The following is a 15,362-nucleotide window of genomic DNA, read 5'->3' as shown; positions in this document are numbered from 1 at the left end:
AAAAATTCAAAAACGAACCACTGTCAGCGTCTGTGTATTGGTTTAGAGATACGACAACGTGAGTTTGACTCTGGTACATGCACATAGAGAGTACGTATTCTAAATGCAATCAAGATCCGTGTCCACCGAGTATTAATATTTTCACAGAGTATCTCCGGTTAGCAGTTGGCCAACTCTGAATCTAAACAATCACAAATGTGCATATCAAACTTTAAAATAAATTTGTCTCATTTATTACTAAGATACTTATATATTATCCATATAATAATTCTATATCATTAACAACAACAACAATTTTTTTTTCAACTAAAGGCACAGGGACGCTTTTTTTTACCAAAATAAAGTGATACTCGAAATTGATAATCATTATAAGAATTAAATCTGCCGTGTTTATTTAAACCATCAAATCTCTTCACTAGTAAAAAACCACCTAACGCACGGAGGCCTATAGCAGCGAGGTGAGATATAATATTGGATGTCCGTCGGGACAACAGAAATTCTAAAAATGGAATGATTAAAAGACAATAGGAATAAATTAATTAAAAAATTAAAAATGAAAGATAACCAAGCGGATTTGAATGTAGTGTTTAAAAAAAAAAAATGAAAAAGTTTTGATAATAACAAGAATGGAAGGTAGTGAAGTGTGCTCAAAATCCGTTTTTTTTTGTTTGTTTGTATCGAGAAGTGTTTCGCAGAAATTATTCGTTCCCTATGACATGTGTAATACGCACTGTGTTCTGATTAAATTACTGAAATGTCACTGAGAGCTACAGCTCTTGTGTTTGTCAGCCCTCTGAGGTATACGTGCACGTTGCCGCACGTCTCTTTGTTGCACCTGTTGGTTGTGTCGTCCTTGCACACCCCTGCTGCCTTCATGTGGCAAATATACACGCCCTGCTGCAGCGGACGACGCACCAGGATTGCTGGGCTGGTTACTACCCCCCACATCTAGAGTTGGACTGCTGTGTGATCTTGCGCTCTTTGAGGACTCCTCGGCACTTTCTTTCCTTGTCTGAACTCTTCCGAATAAGCTATCTAATACTTTCCCATCTGTGAGGTCACTATTGGGAGAGGATATGAAAACATCGGCGCTGTTCACTGGTTTTTTGGCAGGCACGATATCCAGCTTCTCAACTTTCCCTTCCAAACTTTGAACATATGTAGCTACCTCGGCATCACATCCACACGTTTCCAGTTCCTCAATAAACCCAGCTAAACCTTGAGACGTAACGCATCCATCCTTGAGTGCGGCCAAGCTTAGGGAAAGTCCACGCATTTGCTGTTCGAACTCATTGTCGATTTTTTCCATTAATTTTTCTTTGTGTTTGCCTAGTTGAGTAACAAGTTTCTCGTAGCGGTCTTCGACTTTCTGCTTTAATCCGGACTTCGAAGTTTCTAGCGACAAGGTTGCGTTTTCATGTTCTTTAATAGCTGCTTGGTGTTTTTCTGTATTCCCTTTGACGACTTTCAGCATATTTTGTAACTGGCCTCTGTGCTTGTCTGCTACCGATGTCAGCTCAATGAAATTGTGTTTGCTGTGCGACTTGACAACGCATTCCCTGCAAATAACTTCACTATCATCAATGCAGTAATAAGTTAAAATTTCAGCAGGATGGCTACGGCATTTTATTTTTCTTCTCTGAAGCATCGTGGTTTTGCTGTCAGCGCTGCTGTAATCTTTGAGCAACATGATCTCGTGTGCCTCGGTAATTTTGAGGGCTTTGTGTGACTTTTCACAATGGCCACATAGCAGCTGATCGCATTCCAGGCAGATGGACAAGGCAACGGTACCGCACACACATAGGTTTTCTTCTGTGACATTTTGGAGAAGAGCACGCTTACGTTTTTGTAGTTTTTCCTTGAGATTGTTAGCCAACAGATTAGTTGGAAACCCCTTAGCACCTTCTTCTGGTACTTGAATTTCTTTGCAACACACTGGGCAAGAGAATTTCATCTGAAAGCCCGCAGTACCATATTTAGGGTTTAGACGCCGTAAATAATCCTCTATACACCCTAAACAGAACGTATGGTAACATGGCAGGCCCTTTGGTTCTTTGAAAAGTTCCATGCATATTTGACACGTGAGAAAGTCTTCGTTGATCTGCGTCGAAAGGCTTGCGTATGCATCAGGGGAGGGTTTCGGTTGTGTCTTGGATGTCCCAGGAATCGACATGTCCCCAGACATATTCTGTAATTCAGCAATCTGCTTGGTGGATTTCCTATCTCTTGAATCTAAAAGAAAGTATGCGACAAGTTTTAGAGCATGACGCGCATTTAGGTGTATCCAAAAAGTCATAAATTATACATGTTGTCACCATTTCTAAGATGGCACCCGTGACACTTTTAAATGTGCCCCCGAGGTCGCGCGCTGGGACCAAGCCAAGCCGATGGTATCTCTATTCACTTTAATAAAAGGTCTCTAAAGGAGTCATATGAATGTGTTGGCTGATACCATCAGACATACCCCCTACTTACTTATCAAAATGTCCCGTCAAGTCACGAAAAACGAAGCGCTGTTTTTAATATTTTTCCAGCCGTTGTTCTCAACTTACCTGAACTGGCAAATGTACATAGGATACGGGCTTATAACTTCATCGCGCTTTGTGTGCCGAGACTATGTTAGCTTACTGCGACCGTGAATAAGGCGACATTCAAATCGACAAGACTTTGCCTTTGTGGCAGATCGATTATATGCTGTGAAGAATAGTGCTCAATAACAATATGAATTTATAGCAGAATACAAAGGCGGTCGCGCGGGACACCTTAACCTACTTAGCCTACCTTAGCTTGACGTCACGGGGACTCGAATCCAGTAACCGAAACTGCATCTAAGTTAAAATATCCTAACAGTTGGTTCTTACTGTCCAGTAGTCGGTAAACCCGTTGACTATTTGTTCTCTTTGTCCAGTTCACTGAGCTTAATATACAATAACACGTTTATATCAAGAGGTGTTTGTACACGGCGTATGCCATTTCAAATCAAACAATTGATACAGCCCTTGTATTGAATGTTAAAGAAAATAAAGATCTGTTCTCGTGTTTCTTCTCCTTAAAAGTAATGAGTCACAACCATAACCACGATGAATCAACAAAAAAGGGGAATATAAATGTCAAAATAACTTGAGTGCCCACTGCTCATATATATATCATTCAATTTATCTTACGGTCGCAATTTTCGTCATAGTCTTCTTTTTTCACAATTCAATTATTATTATAAATACGAAAAGGTTATATGTAATTATGCGTAGGAATGTCAAAACTTGCAAAATGAATGTTAAGATAGAGTTATTGTGCATCTTTTAGATATAAAAAGAATTAACTGCCAACGTCAAAAACATAGAAAACATTGGTCATCGCCCAATAAATCACACCTCCACACCTTTCTATGGTAAACCATTACATCGCTGGCAGAGACAATATGCACACGTTTTGTAGCTCTAACGATTACTGAAGTATAAACTTAAAAATTACCCCCATTTGAATCATTATTGTTGTTGTTGTTGTTGGTATTATTATTATTATTATTATTATTATTATTATTATTATTATTATTATTATTATTATTAGAAAAACAATGAATAAATTATAGTCACAAATCATTCCTCGACCCTTCCTCGAACTTGGATTCGGTGTTTTGTTCAGTTTCTAATGAAATAACTAATTAGTTCTTAACGAATCATGATTAATTTGCACCGCCACGTCTACCTGATCAATTTCAAAAGGAAGTGTCAACATCAGACACTTTTATTTGAGGAGTTTTATCGTTTATAAGTCTGAATTGGGAATGATAAGCAATTTTGAATGATATTAAAGGGATAATAACTCTTCGTTTCGGCCAAAAAATGAATTTTCCTGGAGTAAACAACAATTCTCCCATACTTACCAATGGTTAATGAATCCGTTTTAACATTCAAAGTTAGTCCCTGCTTTTTTTTCTAAATGTTTTTTTTTGTCAGAGTATAGCCATCAAAGGAGGTCACGAGGTCTAAAGACAAGCTCAGATATCAGAATAATAGCTATAACTGCCGTTTTTGTGGTAAAACAGAATATATTATATTTCTATGAGTTATTCACAATGTTTTTATTGTGTAATATAGATCTCACACGAAGAGTTATTATCCCTTTAAGACAAAAAATATGATGTTGGGACATTTTTAGAAATTTTAAAGTTAAACTTTACTGTGAAAAATAAAATTGTTCAGCAAAATTTTCCTTACACAATGACACAGAGAGCTCGCTAGAGGGCAGTTGCATTCAGCCTCAAAACATCGACTGAGCTCATCTTGGGATGTCGTGCAGAGCTAGCAGTCCATTAGTTTAGTTTTAGTTATAAGATGGTATCATTTAATCTTTACATATCTTTAACTTATACTTTTACATATTGATTGATTTATAGAATTATTTTGATAAATAAAAGGAGAGCGAATGCTTTACAGAAGATATTTGAAGTGTAATTCTGGAATTTTTCTAAGGGAAACTCTACGTCAAATGTGATGCAAAGAAACATGGCGAAAGAAAAAAGCATGGACGAGGAGCGTGCGGAAAAAACAGAGGTTTTACTCCCGAAACCTAATATTTCCAGATTCAAGAACAAAATCAGGAGATCTGAGGCCTTCAGAGAGATGAAAAAACAGCAGATAAAGGTACTTTTAGTTTGTTGGATATACCACCACTGGCACAGTACCAACATACAGCTGCTCGACTGATTCTGAGTTCATGAATCAGACTTTGCTTCTATCTACATTAAAAAGATGAATAAATAAATAAATAGATAAATAAGATATTTTGACGTTGAGTAAGTTCATAAACCGTGAATGAGAGGGTTAGTGACAGAAAACTTGGACCAGTCAGTCGTCAGCTTACATTTGCTTCACATCTAATACAGTAACTTTGATATGTACGTTGCCAAAGTAGGTATATCTCAGTAAAGTTGCATGTGACCTGCCAAAATGCCTATGTTGCCAAAGTAGGTATAAGGTGTTAAGTCTCATACTAGTTGCCAAAGAAAATGAAGCATAGTTCAAAACTATTTTAAAAGAGAAAATTAATTGTTTGAAGTCCAAAACATTTTTTTATCAGATGGACATCATGACTTCAAAGGTCTGATGAAATGGTAACAATCTTTCCAGAGTACAACTTATAATTGGCATGATCACATATTTGAGGACTAATGTAGAGGCCAGTTATTTGGACTAGCTATTATTTTGGCGACAGTAATGAGCTGCACTGTGAGAATATCATCATTAGAAATACATAGCTATTTTTTCTTCATTTCAGCTGAAAAAGAAGGAAAAGAAAAAGAGAAAGCAAGAAGAAGCTGAGCTTGGGGATCAGGTAATTTGGATAAATAAATAAAAACACTATGGCTCATTTTACTTTTTATGCCTTTGAAGTATATTCGTTGAAGTATATTGGATATGTTGGGTAAAATGGTATCAAGGGAATGATAAGGAGGCTTTGTAAAAAAAGGTGAATTCTGATGTTGACAAAGAATAAAAATTTTAATTTTACGTAAATTTCAGGCGCCACCCAAGAAAGTTCCAAAAACAATAGAAAATATGAGAGTGCCAGATGAAACTATGGTGAATCCAGAAGATGATGAGGTTTGTTTAGAAAAGTGAAAGCCTTGTTTATAACAAATTTCATTTCCAGTAAATTTGTCACCTAAAGTTGCCACATATTATTTTGCCAGTAAAAAACTGCAAGCAGAAGTGTAGTCACGAGGCAACTGATCAGTAACCGTGATTGGATTGCTCAACCAATTTTATATGACTGGATATGATTGAATAATTCTTACTTAACAACAGGTGCTACAAGATGAAGCTCAAGATGAGATGGCATCATACTTCAACAGACAGTCATGCCCAAAGATTCTCATTACAACAAGTGACAGGCCTGGCAAGGTAAAGCAATGTGTGGTTAACTCAAAATTTGCTTTTGCTCAATCCCACACATTTGTGAGCTTGTGCAGAATTTGATTGGTAATTGATCTCTAACAAAGCCATTGCTTCCAGAGCAATGTGTTGGACCATAATATTATTGTTCACTTTTTAGAGTGGATATTGTGTTGGTTGTGAGAAATCAATGCACTCAAAGAGTATTTGTATTTTATTTTTACTTAAGAATTTCTCTGCATACTTTTCAGAAAACAAATTGTTTTTGTAAGGAACTTAAGAAATGCTTTCCCAACTCAGAATTATACTACAGAAGAGGTTTGGACTTGAAAAAAATCATACCGCAGGCATTGGCAAAGGATTTTACTGATCTGCTTGTTATACATGAGGACAGAAAAGAGCCAAGTATCCTTTGAATGATAGATATAAGTATCTCATCTTAATTGTGCCAAGCCTGAGTAAATGCAGTTTCTTATCATTTGTTTGATATTTTGAAAAAAATTGTTTGGCTTTTGTTGTTTTGACTGGCATATGTGCAATTTAAGATTTGTTTTACTTAAATTTTATACCAATGATAAATAATTAATTGCTTTGGTATGTATTACGGTATGTATTACTGGTAATGTATGCCCACAAGATTGCATAGGATATCAGATTTGCAATAGTACAACACGAAAGCAGTCCTATGGAATGGATGCTTCTGTACATATGACTATTGTTGATATTTCTGTGATGCTATTTCCTTGATGTGTCATCTTAGATGGACTAGTCATTTCACACTTACCAGATGGACCCACAGCACATTTTAAGATGTCCAGTGTCAAATTAACTACACAGTTGAAGGTGAGCATCAACATGTGTTAAAAGCTAATCTGCTGAATTCAATAATGGATGTACATACATTCCATTTATGCATTCGGCCATGAATCATAAAAATATTTAGCACTTGTGTGACTATTTAAATCACAGACCGATATCTTGATATCCTGGCATATGTAATATGATTTTTTAAAATATAATAAAATTTTGGTTATAATTTTGCTTTCAGAGAAAGGGTAGTATGTCTGATCACATGCCTGAAGTAATTTTGAATAATTTCAACACAAGACTAGGTCATTCTGTTGGTCGAATGTTAGCATCACTTTTTCCACATGACCCAGAATTCCATGGAAGGAGAGTAGTCACTTTCCATAATCAGAGGGATTATATATTCTTCAGGCAGCATAGGTCAGTTTATGTAAATAGATCATTTGCAATATAACAGACACCCTTAATTTTAAGGATCAGATTGATGCCTAAAAGTAAATGTTATTTTGAGTTGTCTATTGTGACAGCAATTACTTTCACTCTACAGAGAAAGAATACATGGTTACTATAGAAATAAACATTTTGTATTGTTGGTATCAGTTAAGGTAAATCTGAGTTTGGGATTTATCTCCAATTGTTTTAGGAAAATTGAACAGATTTACTGACCATCAGATACAGAATTTCAGTATATTTGTCTTCAATTGAATTGTCTCTAGTTGTTTTTAGATTTTATATAGTGATTCCTTTCTTTATTTGATCCCAACTCTTTGTCACTTTAAGAAATAGTGTTAATTTTTTTCTTCTGTGCATTTTATTTGATGATGTAAGTGCTTGTAACTATAGTAGTATTTCTTAAGCCAGTATGAGTAAAGTAAGAACTGAAATGTTTTGTCCTAGTGGTCATTGTCATCATTTACATTCTATCTACATGGAATTTGGTATTAAGATATTTGGCTCTGTGCAATTTTTTATGTCTTCTGTATAAATGTTAATTTTTCTTTTCGTTTCAGGTACATGTTTAAAAATTCTAAAAGAGTGGGATTACAAGAATTGGGTCCAAGGTTTACATTAAAACTTAGGTCGCTACAGAAAGGTACCTTTGACTCCAAGTATGGGGAATATGAATGGGTCCATAAGGTAATAAAAGCTGTTGCTAGCACAAATTTTTGTATTTTATAGTATATAGAAAGAATAATTTCTCTCTCGGTTTTTTAACCAGCATCGTGATAAATTGAGTACCACTAAATAATGAATCAAATTTTCTTATTTTGTTTTCCAATCTGTTGCATCAGTAATTTGACCATTAAAATTCTTATTTATTTGGTTTGCAGAGACATGAAATGGATACAAGTAGGAGGAAATTCCATTTATGATGTTGCTGAAATGTATACATGTGAGAGAAAAACCCTTTTATTGCAATGCCATTGGATCTGTGCACCAGCTGCCTCTGAAGCAGAACATTACAACAACTAAGAGCACGATGCACATAAAACAATTTACGTAACTCTATTTATACTGAATATTTCTGGACATAAAACAGATTAATTTGGTCTCACTTACTAGTTTCTTTTGCATTTTGATTGAGAGCGGACTTTTAAATTAAAGATATCTTAAATCATTAATTTTGTTGCAGTTTACTGTGAAGACAAAGTATTTTCGCATTTAATTGTGAAGACAAAGTACTTTCAAGGATATGAAGTGTACATAAGTGAGTAGGAGGTCGTTACCTTTATAAATTTAAAATGTGAGGCGTTGCAATATATGCATTGTTACAGTGGGACATTAGTTCTCTAACTGCTGTCTCTAATTGAAATTGGCTGTTGGACGATTAGATAACTGAAGTAAATCTATTTATTGTTTGAGTTTATGGATTGACTCTTTACTCAACATTTCGATGCACAAAAGTTGTTCCGTTTCTCTTTTTAAAATTGTTCATTTATGAACAACAGCCACAGTTTACCATAAAGATGCATACAAAACGAGAAATATTTTTAAGGTTTGGATTTACTTTTCCGTAAAAATATTTTGAACATACATTTGCTGCTTACTTTCTGTGTCATGTATAATATCTTCGGTCGTTTTTGCCAATTTTCAATTAAATAATTATGTTGTTGCGCGCACAGCAGACAAAATCATTACTACGTCATTTGGCAGATGCAGTTTAAATCGGGTAATTCGGTTTATCCGTTAGCATGTGATCTCGAGTGTTAGTACTGATTTATATGAGTGACAGGGAATCTACTCTCGTTTTATATTTATCTGTTTTGGTGGTTCTTTTGTTTATTATTTTGTGTTGTAGAACCATACACCGGCGTAGGGCTTGAGCTATTTTTTTCCGTTGGTGGGACATACTTCTCACAACAAAGTATTTAGATAGAATTGGGGAAATACCCGTTAATAATGATGTTACTTTCTTTCGTTCTGTAAAAGCTATTTTCAAACAAGATGATGAATATTTGAAATATCTGATGTAAAAAAAAAGAAAACTATAAGGTAAGATATGAAGCCAATGAATATATAAAAGATACAATATCGAAAATAAATTGTTGTCTGTGTAAAAGCGTTGTTATATGAAAAAATGTAAAATATGCATGAAAAAAAAAAGACTATTAAAAAGGGATATGGATGAAGGATATAAGCTACATAAAATCGACTGCTACCCTTTAAAGCTTGTAAAAGCCTAGAGTTGCATGGTAAAAAGGTTAGAAAGTTGTGATCAGGATGGAAACTGTCACTCATGATATAGCACTGTTTTATTTGCTATCCTATTAAGATAAATAGATTCAATAGGAATAAGTTCTGCCCAAATCGCGACCCTTGACCACTTAACTAACTTTTCAGTTTAATTTTTCATCTACATTTGCACGTCGATACCATACAATTAACGCATAAGTTAAAATACTTTCTATTATCACACTTGTAAAAGTGCGTTAAACTTGACATATTCCACACGTGTGGTAACATGCTTTATTACCTAACTCGATCGTCAATGGCCTGGATAAACATGCATCGTATGCAAGTTTCTGAAATTAAAGATACATGTACATAAGAATCGAGAGCAAATGCCCTGTTAAGTAAGTAGATAATTTAGTATCAGTTTCTAACACAGCACAACTTGTACTCCCTGATAAACCAACCGAAATGCATTAATCTCTCGTGCAGCACAAAAAGGCTTAATACCACTTACAATTTCTGTTCGTAAATTTGACTTTGCAAAAGATCTAAGCAAAACAGATTTCTGCAAATATTTTTTAAAAGAAATAATGTAACGAAACTGTGGCATTTCTTAACGTTATGCTATTTTAAACTATATGGTATCATTTGGTTGGGTTTCGCGGCAATAATTTTACATAAGCACTCGCTTCATATACATATTAAAACTCAAATCATTGCATATTATGCAATGCCACCTATCTTCTACATCAAAAACGTTAAATATATTGCTTTAAAAAAACGCAACGTAAACAAAAGAAAACACTTAATGAATTTTATGGTGTAACCTGATACTCGGTTTGAATTTGGTTCCATAGAAGCCCATCGAAAAATCAAAACCTAACTTTCAGCTAAACCAGCGATTGTCGTTTTCTTCTTATTTGGACTGTCTCTGTATATTGATGTGTTTGGCTGAAAATTCCCAAGATGGCCAATTGCCCAAAAGCGTAATGCTACTTCACATTTAAAGGAAACTGTATCCAAAGCTTCCAAACTGCATTCATTCTCATTTTACATTAGAAATCAAATTTTTGAAAGAAATGGAGAAAATTCGCCACGAGCAGGAATACAAGAGCGGCAGAGAGAAGTAATGCAGCAGATAAAGATTGATTTAATTTAAGTCATTACAAACCTCCAGGGTTTTGCATTATTTAGCAATATGTCTTGCAAAGATGATGAATTATAGAATATAGAGCCTAGACGTCAGAGAGATTAGCCAACCGTGCCTTGTATGTCTTGTGAAGCCATAATTATGTTATTGGGGAATGAATATACAAAGCCTCGTTCAATATTCTAAATTGGAATTTCGTTGCAATATCGTGAAATGATGGCCTTGTTGTGGTTCATGATAAGAAAAAAGTTCTGGTTCATAACTGAAGGTAGCCGATGTGCTGATAAACAGAACTTTCAACTTACTAAATGATAAAAATGTTCCCGTTTATTTCACTTTTTAGACTATTTCCGATGTTATTGCAAAACTCTAACCTGTATATGAAAACTGATCTGTTTACGTCCTCGTTCAATATATCTTAAAAATGTCAAAAGCCGTGGAATCAAATAAGTAAGCCTATATCTGATGTGGTGTATCCTCTTGCGTGTTTAGCAAACGAAGGTCATTCGGTGTTGTCTGTTTTATTGCCACATCATAACCACTGAATGAAAGGCGTCATAATAAAGAAGAAAAATTAGTTTTTATGCAGTTCCTACACTTGTGTGAATAGCATGCCGTGAAATCTCAGCGCGATGTCTCTGTATCGGCATTTCAATGTATCACGACAGGGTGATTTGTGAATTAACGCGATCATGTCACGCACTCGTGCCAATCACTTTTTTACAGGCTGAAAAAGTTCTACATCGTGCAAAAAGCAATGGGTTTGTGACCTTGTTGTCAAATTTGTCTAGAATTGTGGAAAAATACTGTTAATAGTATATTTAATTAAACATACCACTGCCGCTGTGATTAGGTATAATATATTAGGGTACAACAGAAGACAAAATACGATAATATAATGTAAGAAATTGTTTATACTAAATATGCAATAACAAAGCATCTATACGAGTTTGGAAACATTTTCTACACAATGACTCAATTCAGCAAGGTTTTTGTCCTTAGTTTTTAACATTTTGTAATCATATGCAGTTGCACTTTATTGATACATAATTTTCGGCTTTTTTTACTTTATGCGGCATTTTACCAATAAAACAAAGGAAATAACGAATGTGATTTATCTTCAGAACTCTCTTGCTTCACGGTATATCTCCCATTAGCCCGACTGCTTACAATGGTGAAAGACAATTATCTCCGCTTTGAAGAGCTGTAATAATTTGCACGTTCTGCTTGCAGAGGGTCTGGAACTGCTCGATAAACTGTCTGCATCGTCACATTTGGAGTCTGCCTGCATTTCCTTTGACAAGAATTACCAACGCTGCTTTATTGCATAGCTCCAAAATATATTTTGGAATTTGAAATACTTTCATCCAAAACGGCGTTTGTTCGTTCGTCACTTACACTGCCGTCTGCCAACTTTCTTCACTAGTTTTAAACACGACATTTGGAGTCTCATCTGTACAAACATCACTGCATATTTCTGCAGTTTCAAAGTGGTTACTTTTGAGCATCTTTGCCATACTGAGGCACAATTTGGGATCTTCAAACTGAGGACTGATTTGTACATCTCGCTTGGCAAGGTTCTTAGCCTGCATGTTACACAATAGCTCCGTCATCTCTCTCACGCGTTCAGGGCGACTTCTACGCTCTGGGTCAGCTTGAAAATTCAGATAATCCTCGTACAGCTTGTTCTCTATGATTTCTCGCTTCTCTCTCTTCAGATAGGTTATTATCCCCAGTGTTACCCCAACCGAGTAAAACGCCAAGACGACAATAATATAGACAGTTGCTTTGGTTACGTCGGTGGCTGGTCCGCTGCTAGACCCAGAAATGGTTGATTGCGTTACGTTCGTCTCACTGCAGTTGTACATTTTATTTCATGGTTTCTGTTCTTCTCTATCCAGTGTTCACGTTGAACCCAATGTGCGGTTCTTGAAGAATTGGCTCTAGCTTTTAAACGATTTCAGAAAGTTAATTCTACTGAAGCCCAGTTTGTCCGTTCGAGCTAAAACGCATTACTAAATTCCATTTATTTTAGGTCCCACAAGGCCCAATAAGCGTACTCCCTTGCGATTATTCGATCTTGATAAGTGTATGATACTGTTTTTTTTTTTATAAAGTTTGCTGTTTCTATCAGAATCCTCGGTCGTCAAGGGAATATGTCTATCCGTTCTAGGGTATATATGCATCTGCCTAGACGTTAGAGCACTCGAACTGGACGCTGCTCACTTGCTCGATAATCGTGACAGGGGACTTCATATCTACAAGTAAAAGCCAGCTTCGTAAATTCGTTCACCACAATTTTTCTCAAAACAAATAGACTGAGAATGAAATTAACGAAACGTCCAGGGGGAATGTTCAAGCTAAGAAACCACTCACTTTGGACGGAACCTTTCATTTCCAACCATCACCTCCTATTGCAAAATTAGTGGAAAAACGATTTTTTCATTTTCATGTACAATAACCATTTTAGAATATTACTCACGTTTTATTTTAGAAGTGATAGAATACGAAAAATAGTTTTAAAAATAATCAAAAAGTAGACAGAAAGGCTAGCATATATACAGTTAAAATTCAAAGATTTACACATTTACTGGACTCTAAGTACATAATGTGACGATTTCGAGGAAAATTAATATTTTTCCTGTATAACTATTCAGCTCAACTAGACTCAATCCTCTCATATAGTAATGACCTGCATTTCAACCACAGAAAACCAACTGGAGAATTTAAAATAAACGGAAATGTAATTCGGTTGTTAGGTGTGAAATATACAGAGGTGTTGGTGAAAATGTCAAAATATGCAAATCACTTCTATAAAATATCCAGGTGAAATTAAAGTAATCCATCAAAAATACGACCTTCGTAAGGGCAACGAGGCAGAAGAACAGGAAAACATCAAAAGTAATCTGATTAAATGCAAGATAAAATTCCCCAGTTACTTTAAAGTAAAAACATAGGCACGGTTCGGCATTTGCAGTGCCGAATGGGTTGAGAGACAATACTGTATGGTCAGACAAGTATTCAAAGTTAGCAACAGATATAAAATGAAATTATTGTTCGATGTTTAAGATTAACTTAGTTTTGATCAACTCTTTACTTTGGCCAAAGAGACATTTTTCACTAGATGTTCACATATATTTCTGTAGCCAATTCTGTCTATAGTTTTGTATTGTTACCAGCCAAAATGTTCCTACAGGAATGACGGCATCACCCAGCTGGCCTCTGGTAAAGAGAAGTTTTACCAAGGGGTTAAACTCCCAAGAAGGCGGTACGTTGGTGCACCGATATGTTGAGCCTTGCCATGCACACTAGAATCGTCTACCCTCTACCAGGGCGACTGATAGATTTTTTACAGATATTCACAGATATGTCTCTAGATAGATAGATAGATGGTCATTTTGGTTCTATCAGTCGCCCTGGGAGAGGGTAAGAATCGTCCAAAACGGGCATTATTAAGCTCAGCACCTGCGCTACATTTCATGGGCGCATTTGGGACAAAGCAAGCCTAGATATGTAGTTACTCGGTTCACATATTATTTGAAGTTTACTGTGTGTGAAAGAGACAAAATGTCAGGTTTATCAATTAACTCAAGATACTTCCATCTTGGGAGTTCAATCCCCTTGTTTAACAGACAACCCCTTAGTAGTCAGGTCACAGCTAGTGCCTTATAGAGCCGCAACACATTGTACAAAAAATAAATAAATAAAAATAAATAAAATAAATAAAAAAATAATAATAAAAATAAAGTGTATTCACACCAATTTTTTTCAAAGTGCAAAAAGCATTGCTGTAACATAATGCGGTGGCACTAGTAGAGCTGCATTTTGCAACTGGTTGCAATATACAATGCGCCTTCACTAGTAAGAGAAAGAGAGGGATAGGGGCACACTGAGTAGAAATGTGTTTGCCTATCTTTGGTCGACAAGTCTGCGAAAACTTGCAAAAAATGGAGAAAGCCAAAGCAGATCTGCCAGTAAAAGTGACTTGTACCGTAGAATAATTCAGACAGCAAACTTATGTATGGTTAATCTAGAGACAAAGATTAATGCATGTATTTTCAGAAGAAAATACCAGTTTACCAATCTGTTTGACGTATAAATTAGCAAAAAAGCCCAATTACGCTTAATTTGTCCGTTTTGCGGAAAAACTCAGTTGCCTATCTTGTCATTGTAGACTGTGCGGTAGCGTACTTACCTATTTTCCATGGGATCCACATATCGCATCAGCGCTTACACATATTAAGATAATATGTTCATGCTGTGAATGTTTACCCTCCGTTCACCTTTAACAAACTAAAGTCATAGGTATACGGTTACTATATATAGCTTAAACAGCAATATCAAGTGGCATTCAGCATGTTTACTTGTTTTAAGGGATATGATATAGCTAAACGTAATTTACCTTGAAATAAGAGATGTGTTTATTAATGCAATAAAGCAATGGCTCCAAGATATCCGGCATCTTCTTTTGTGCTCTACTACTCCCAATATACTCTCCGATTACTGAATTCAGTTCCCGATAACGAGGAAAATCTCATTTAACGATACAAAAAAGCGATAAACGAGCTAAAACAATCGAATCAAAACCCTACACAGATTTTAGATGGACTATAGACCTGTCGGCGACGGTTAATTAAACCCGAATGAATTAAAACCCTTTGAGTGCTGATTATAGAGGTAGTAAATGTGATTATCATTCTTAAAAGAAAGGGCATGTTGCAACATAAGATAGGGCATAGCCGCATATGTTAAACCAATGAACGTAGATGTAATATCATATCACGCATTACATTAGATTATATAGAACAAGTGTCAGTGAGTGTGAAGAAACCGACACA

General features: G+C 35.6%; 2 protein-coding genes and 1 long non-coding RNA gene across 5 annotated transcripts; 1 reads left to right on the top strand and 2 right to left on the bottom strand.

Annotated features, from left to right (window-relative positions):
• Nucleotides 1–204: 204 nt before the first annotated feature.
• LOC106169364 (E3 ubiquitin-protein ligase TRIM56) lies at nt 205–3,023 on the bottom strand. Of its 3 annotated transcripts, none has more exons than XM_013548802.2 (2): nt 2,782–3,023; nt 205–2,232 (listed from the first exon to the last, which is right to left on the bottom strand). In XM_013548802.2, exon 2 carries the CDS (start codon nt 2,183–2,185, stop codon nt 758–760), a length of 1,428 nt encoding a protein of 475 aa, XP_013404256.2. In that variant the 5' UTR covers nt 2,186–2,232; nt 2,782–3,023; the 3' UTR covers nt 205–757. The 3 variants fall into 3 exon arrangements, with proteins under 3 accessions (XP_013404256.2, XP_013404254.2, XP_013404255.2); XM_013548800.2 differs by lacking the exon at nt 2,782–3,023 and adding an exon at nt 2,553–2,747; XM_013548801.3 differs by lacking the exon at nt 2,782–3,023 and adding an exon at nt 2,476–2,558.
• A 1,431-nt stretch (nt 3,024–4,454) lies between these two features.
• LOC106169362 (ribosome production factor 1) lies at nt 4,455–8,559 on the top strand. The gene is made up of 9 exons (XM_013548799.3): nt 4,455–4,643; nt 5,278–5,334; nt 5,523–5,603; nt 5,808–5,903; nt 6,146–6,299; nt 6,655–6,737; nt 6,943–7,121; nt 7,712–7,838; nt 8,033–8,559. The coding sequence occupies exons 1-9, from the start codon at nt 4,494–4,496 to the stop codon at nt 8,072–8,074; spliced, it is 969 nt and encodes a 322-aa protein (XP_013404253.2). The 5' UTR covers nt 4,455–4,493; the 3' UTR covers nt 8,075–8,559.
• Nucleotides 8,560–11,420: 2,861 nt separating this feature from the next.
• Nucleotides 11,421–14,895, bottom strand: LOC147764135 (uncharacterized). The gene is made up of 2 exons (XR_015331935.1): nt 14,720–14,895; nt 11,421–12,782 (listed from the first exon to the last, which is right to left on the bottom strand). It is a non-coding gene; the product is annotated as an uncharacterized LOC147764135 (long non-coding RNA).
• Between the last annotated feature and the right edge of the window lie 467 nt (nt 14,896–15,362).

Source organism: Lingula anatina, chromosome 1, assembly GCF_051362555.1.
Source record: "Lingula anatina isolate TDL-2025a chromosome 1, LinAna3.0, whole genome shotgun sequence".
NCBI classification, from domain to species: domain Eukaryota; kingdom Metazoa; phylum Brachiopoda; class Lingulata; order Lingulida; family Lingulidae; genus Lingula; species Lingula anatina.
This window is presented reverse-complemented; position numbering and strand designations above follow the sequence as displayed.

What these genes read in the sequence shown, in the direction of transcription:
- LOC106169362 (XM_013548799.3), top strand. Translation starts at nt 4,494, where the DNA reads ATGCAAAGAAACATGGCGAAAGAAAAAAGCATGGACGAGGAGCGTGCG. An exon ending in CAAGTGACAGGCCTGGCAAG is followed by an intron (nt 5,904 to 6,145) that starts GTAAAGCAATGT and finishes CATACTTTTCAG; the next exon opens with AAAACAAATTGTTTTTGTAA. An exon ending in TGAGGACAGAAAAGAGCCAA is followed by an intron (nt 6,300 to 6,654) that starts GTATCCTTTGAA and finishes GTGTCATCTTAG; the next exon opens with ATGGACTAGTCATTTCACAC.
- LOC106169364 (XM_013548802.2), bottom strand. Translation starts at nt 2,185, where the DNA reads ATGTCTGGGGACATGTCGATTCCTGGGACATCCAAGACACAACCGAAA.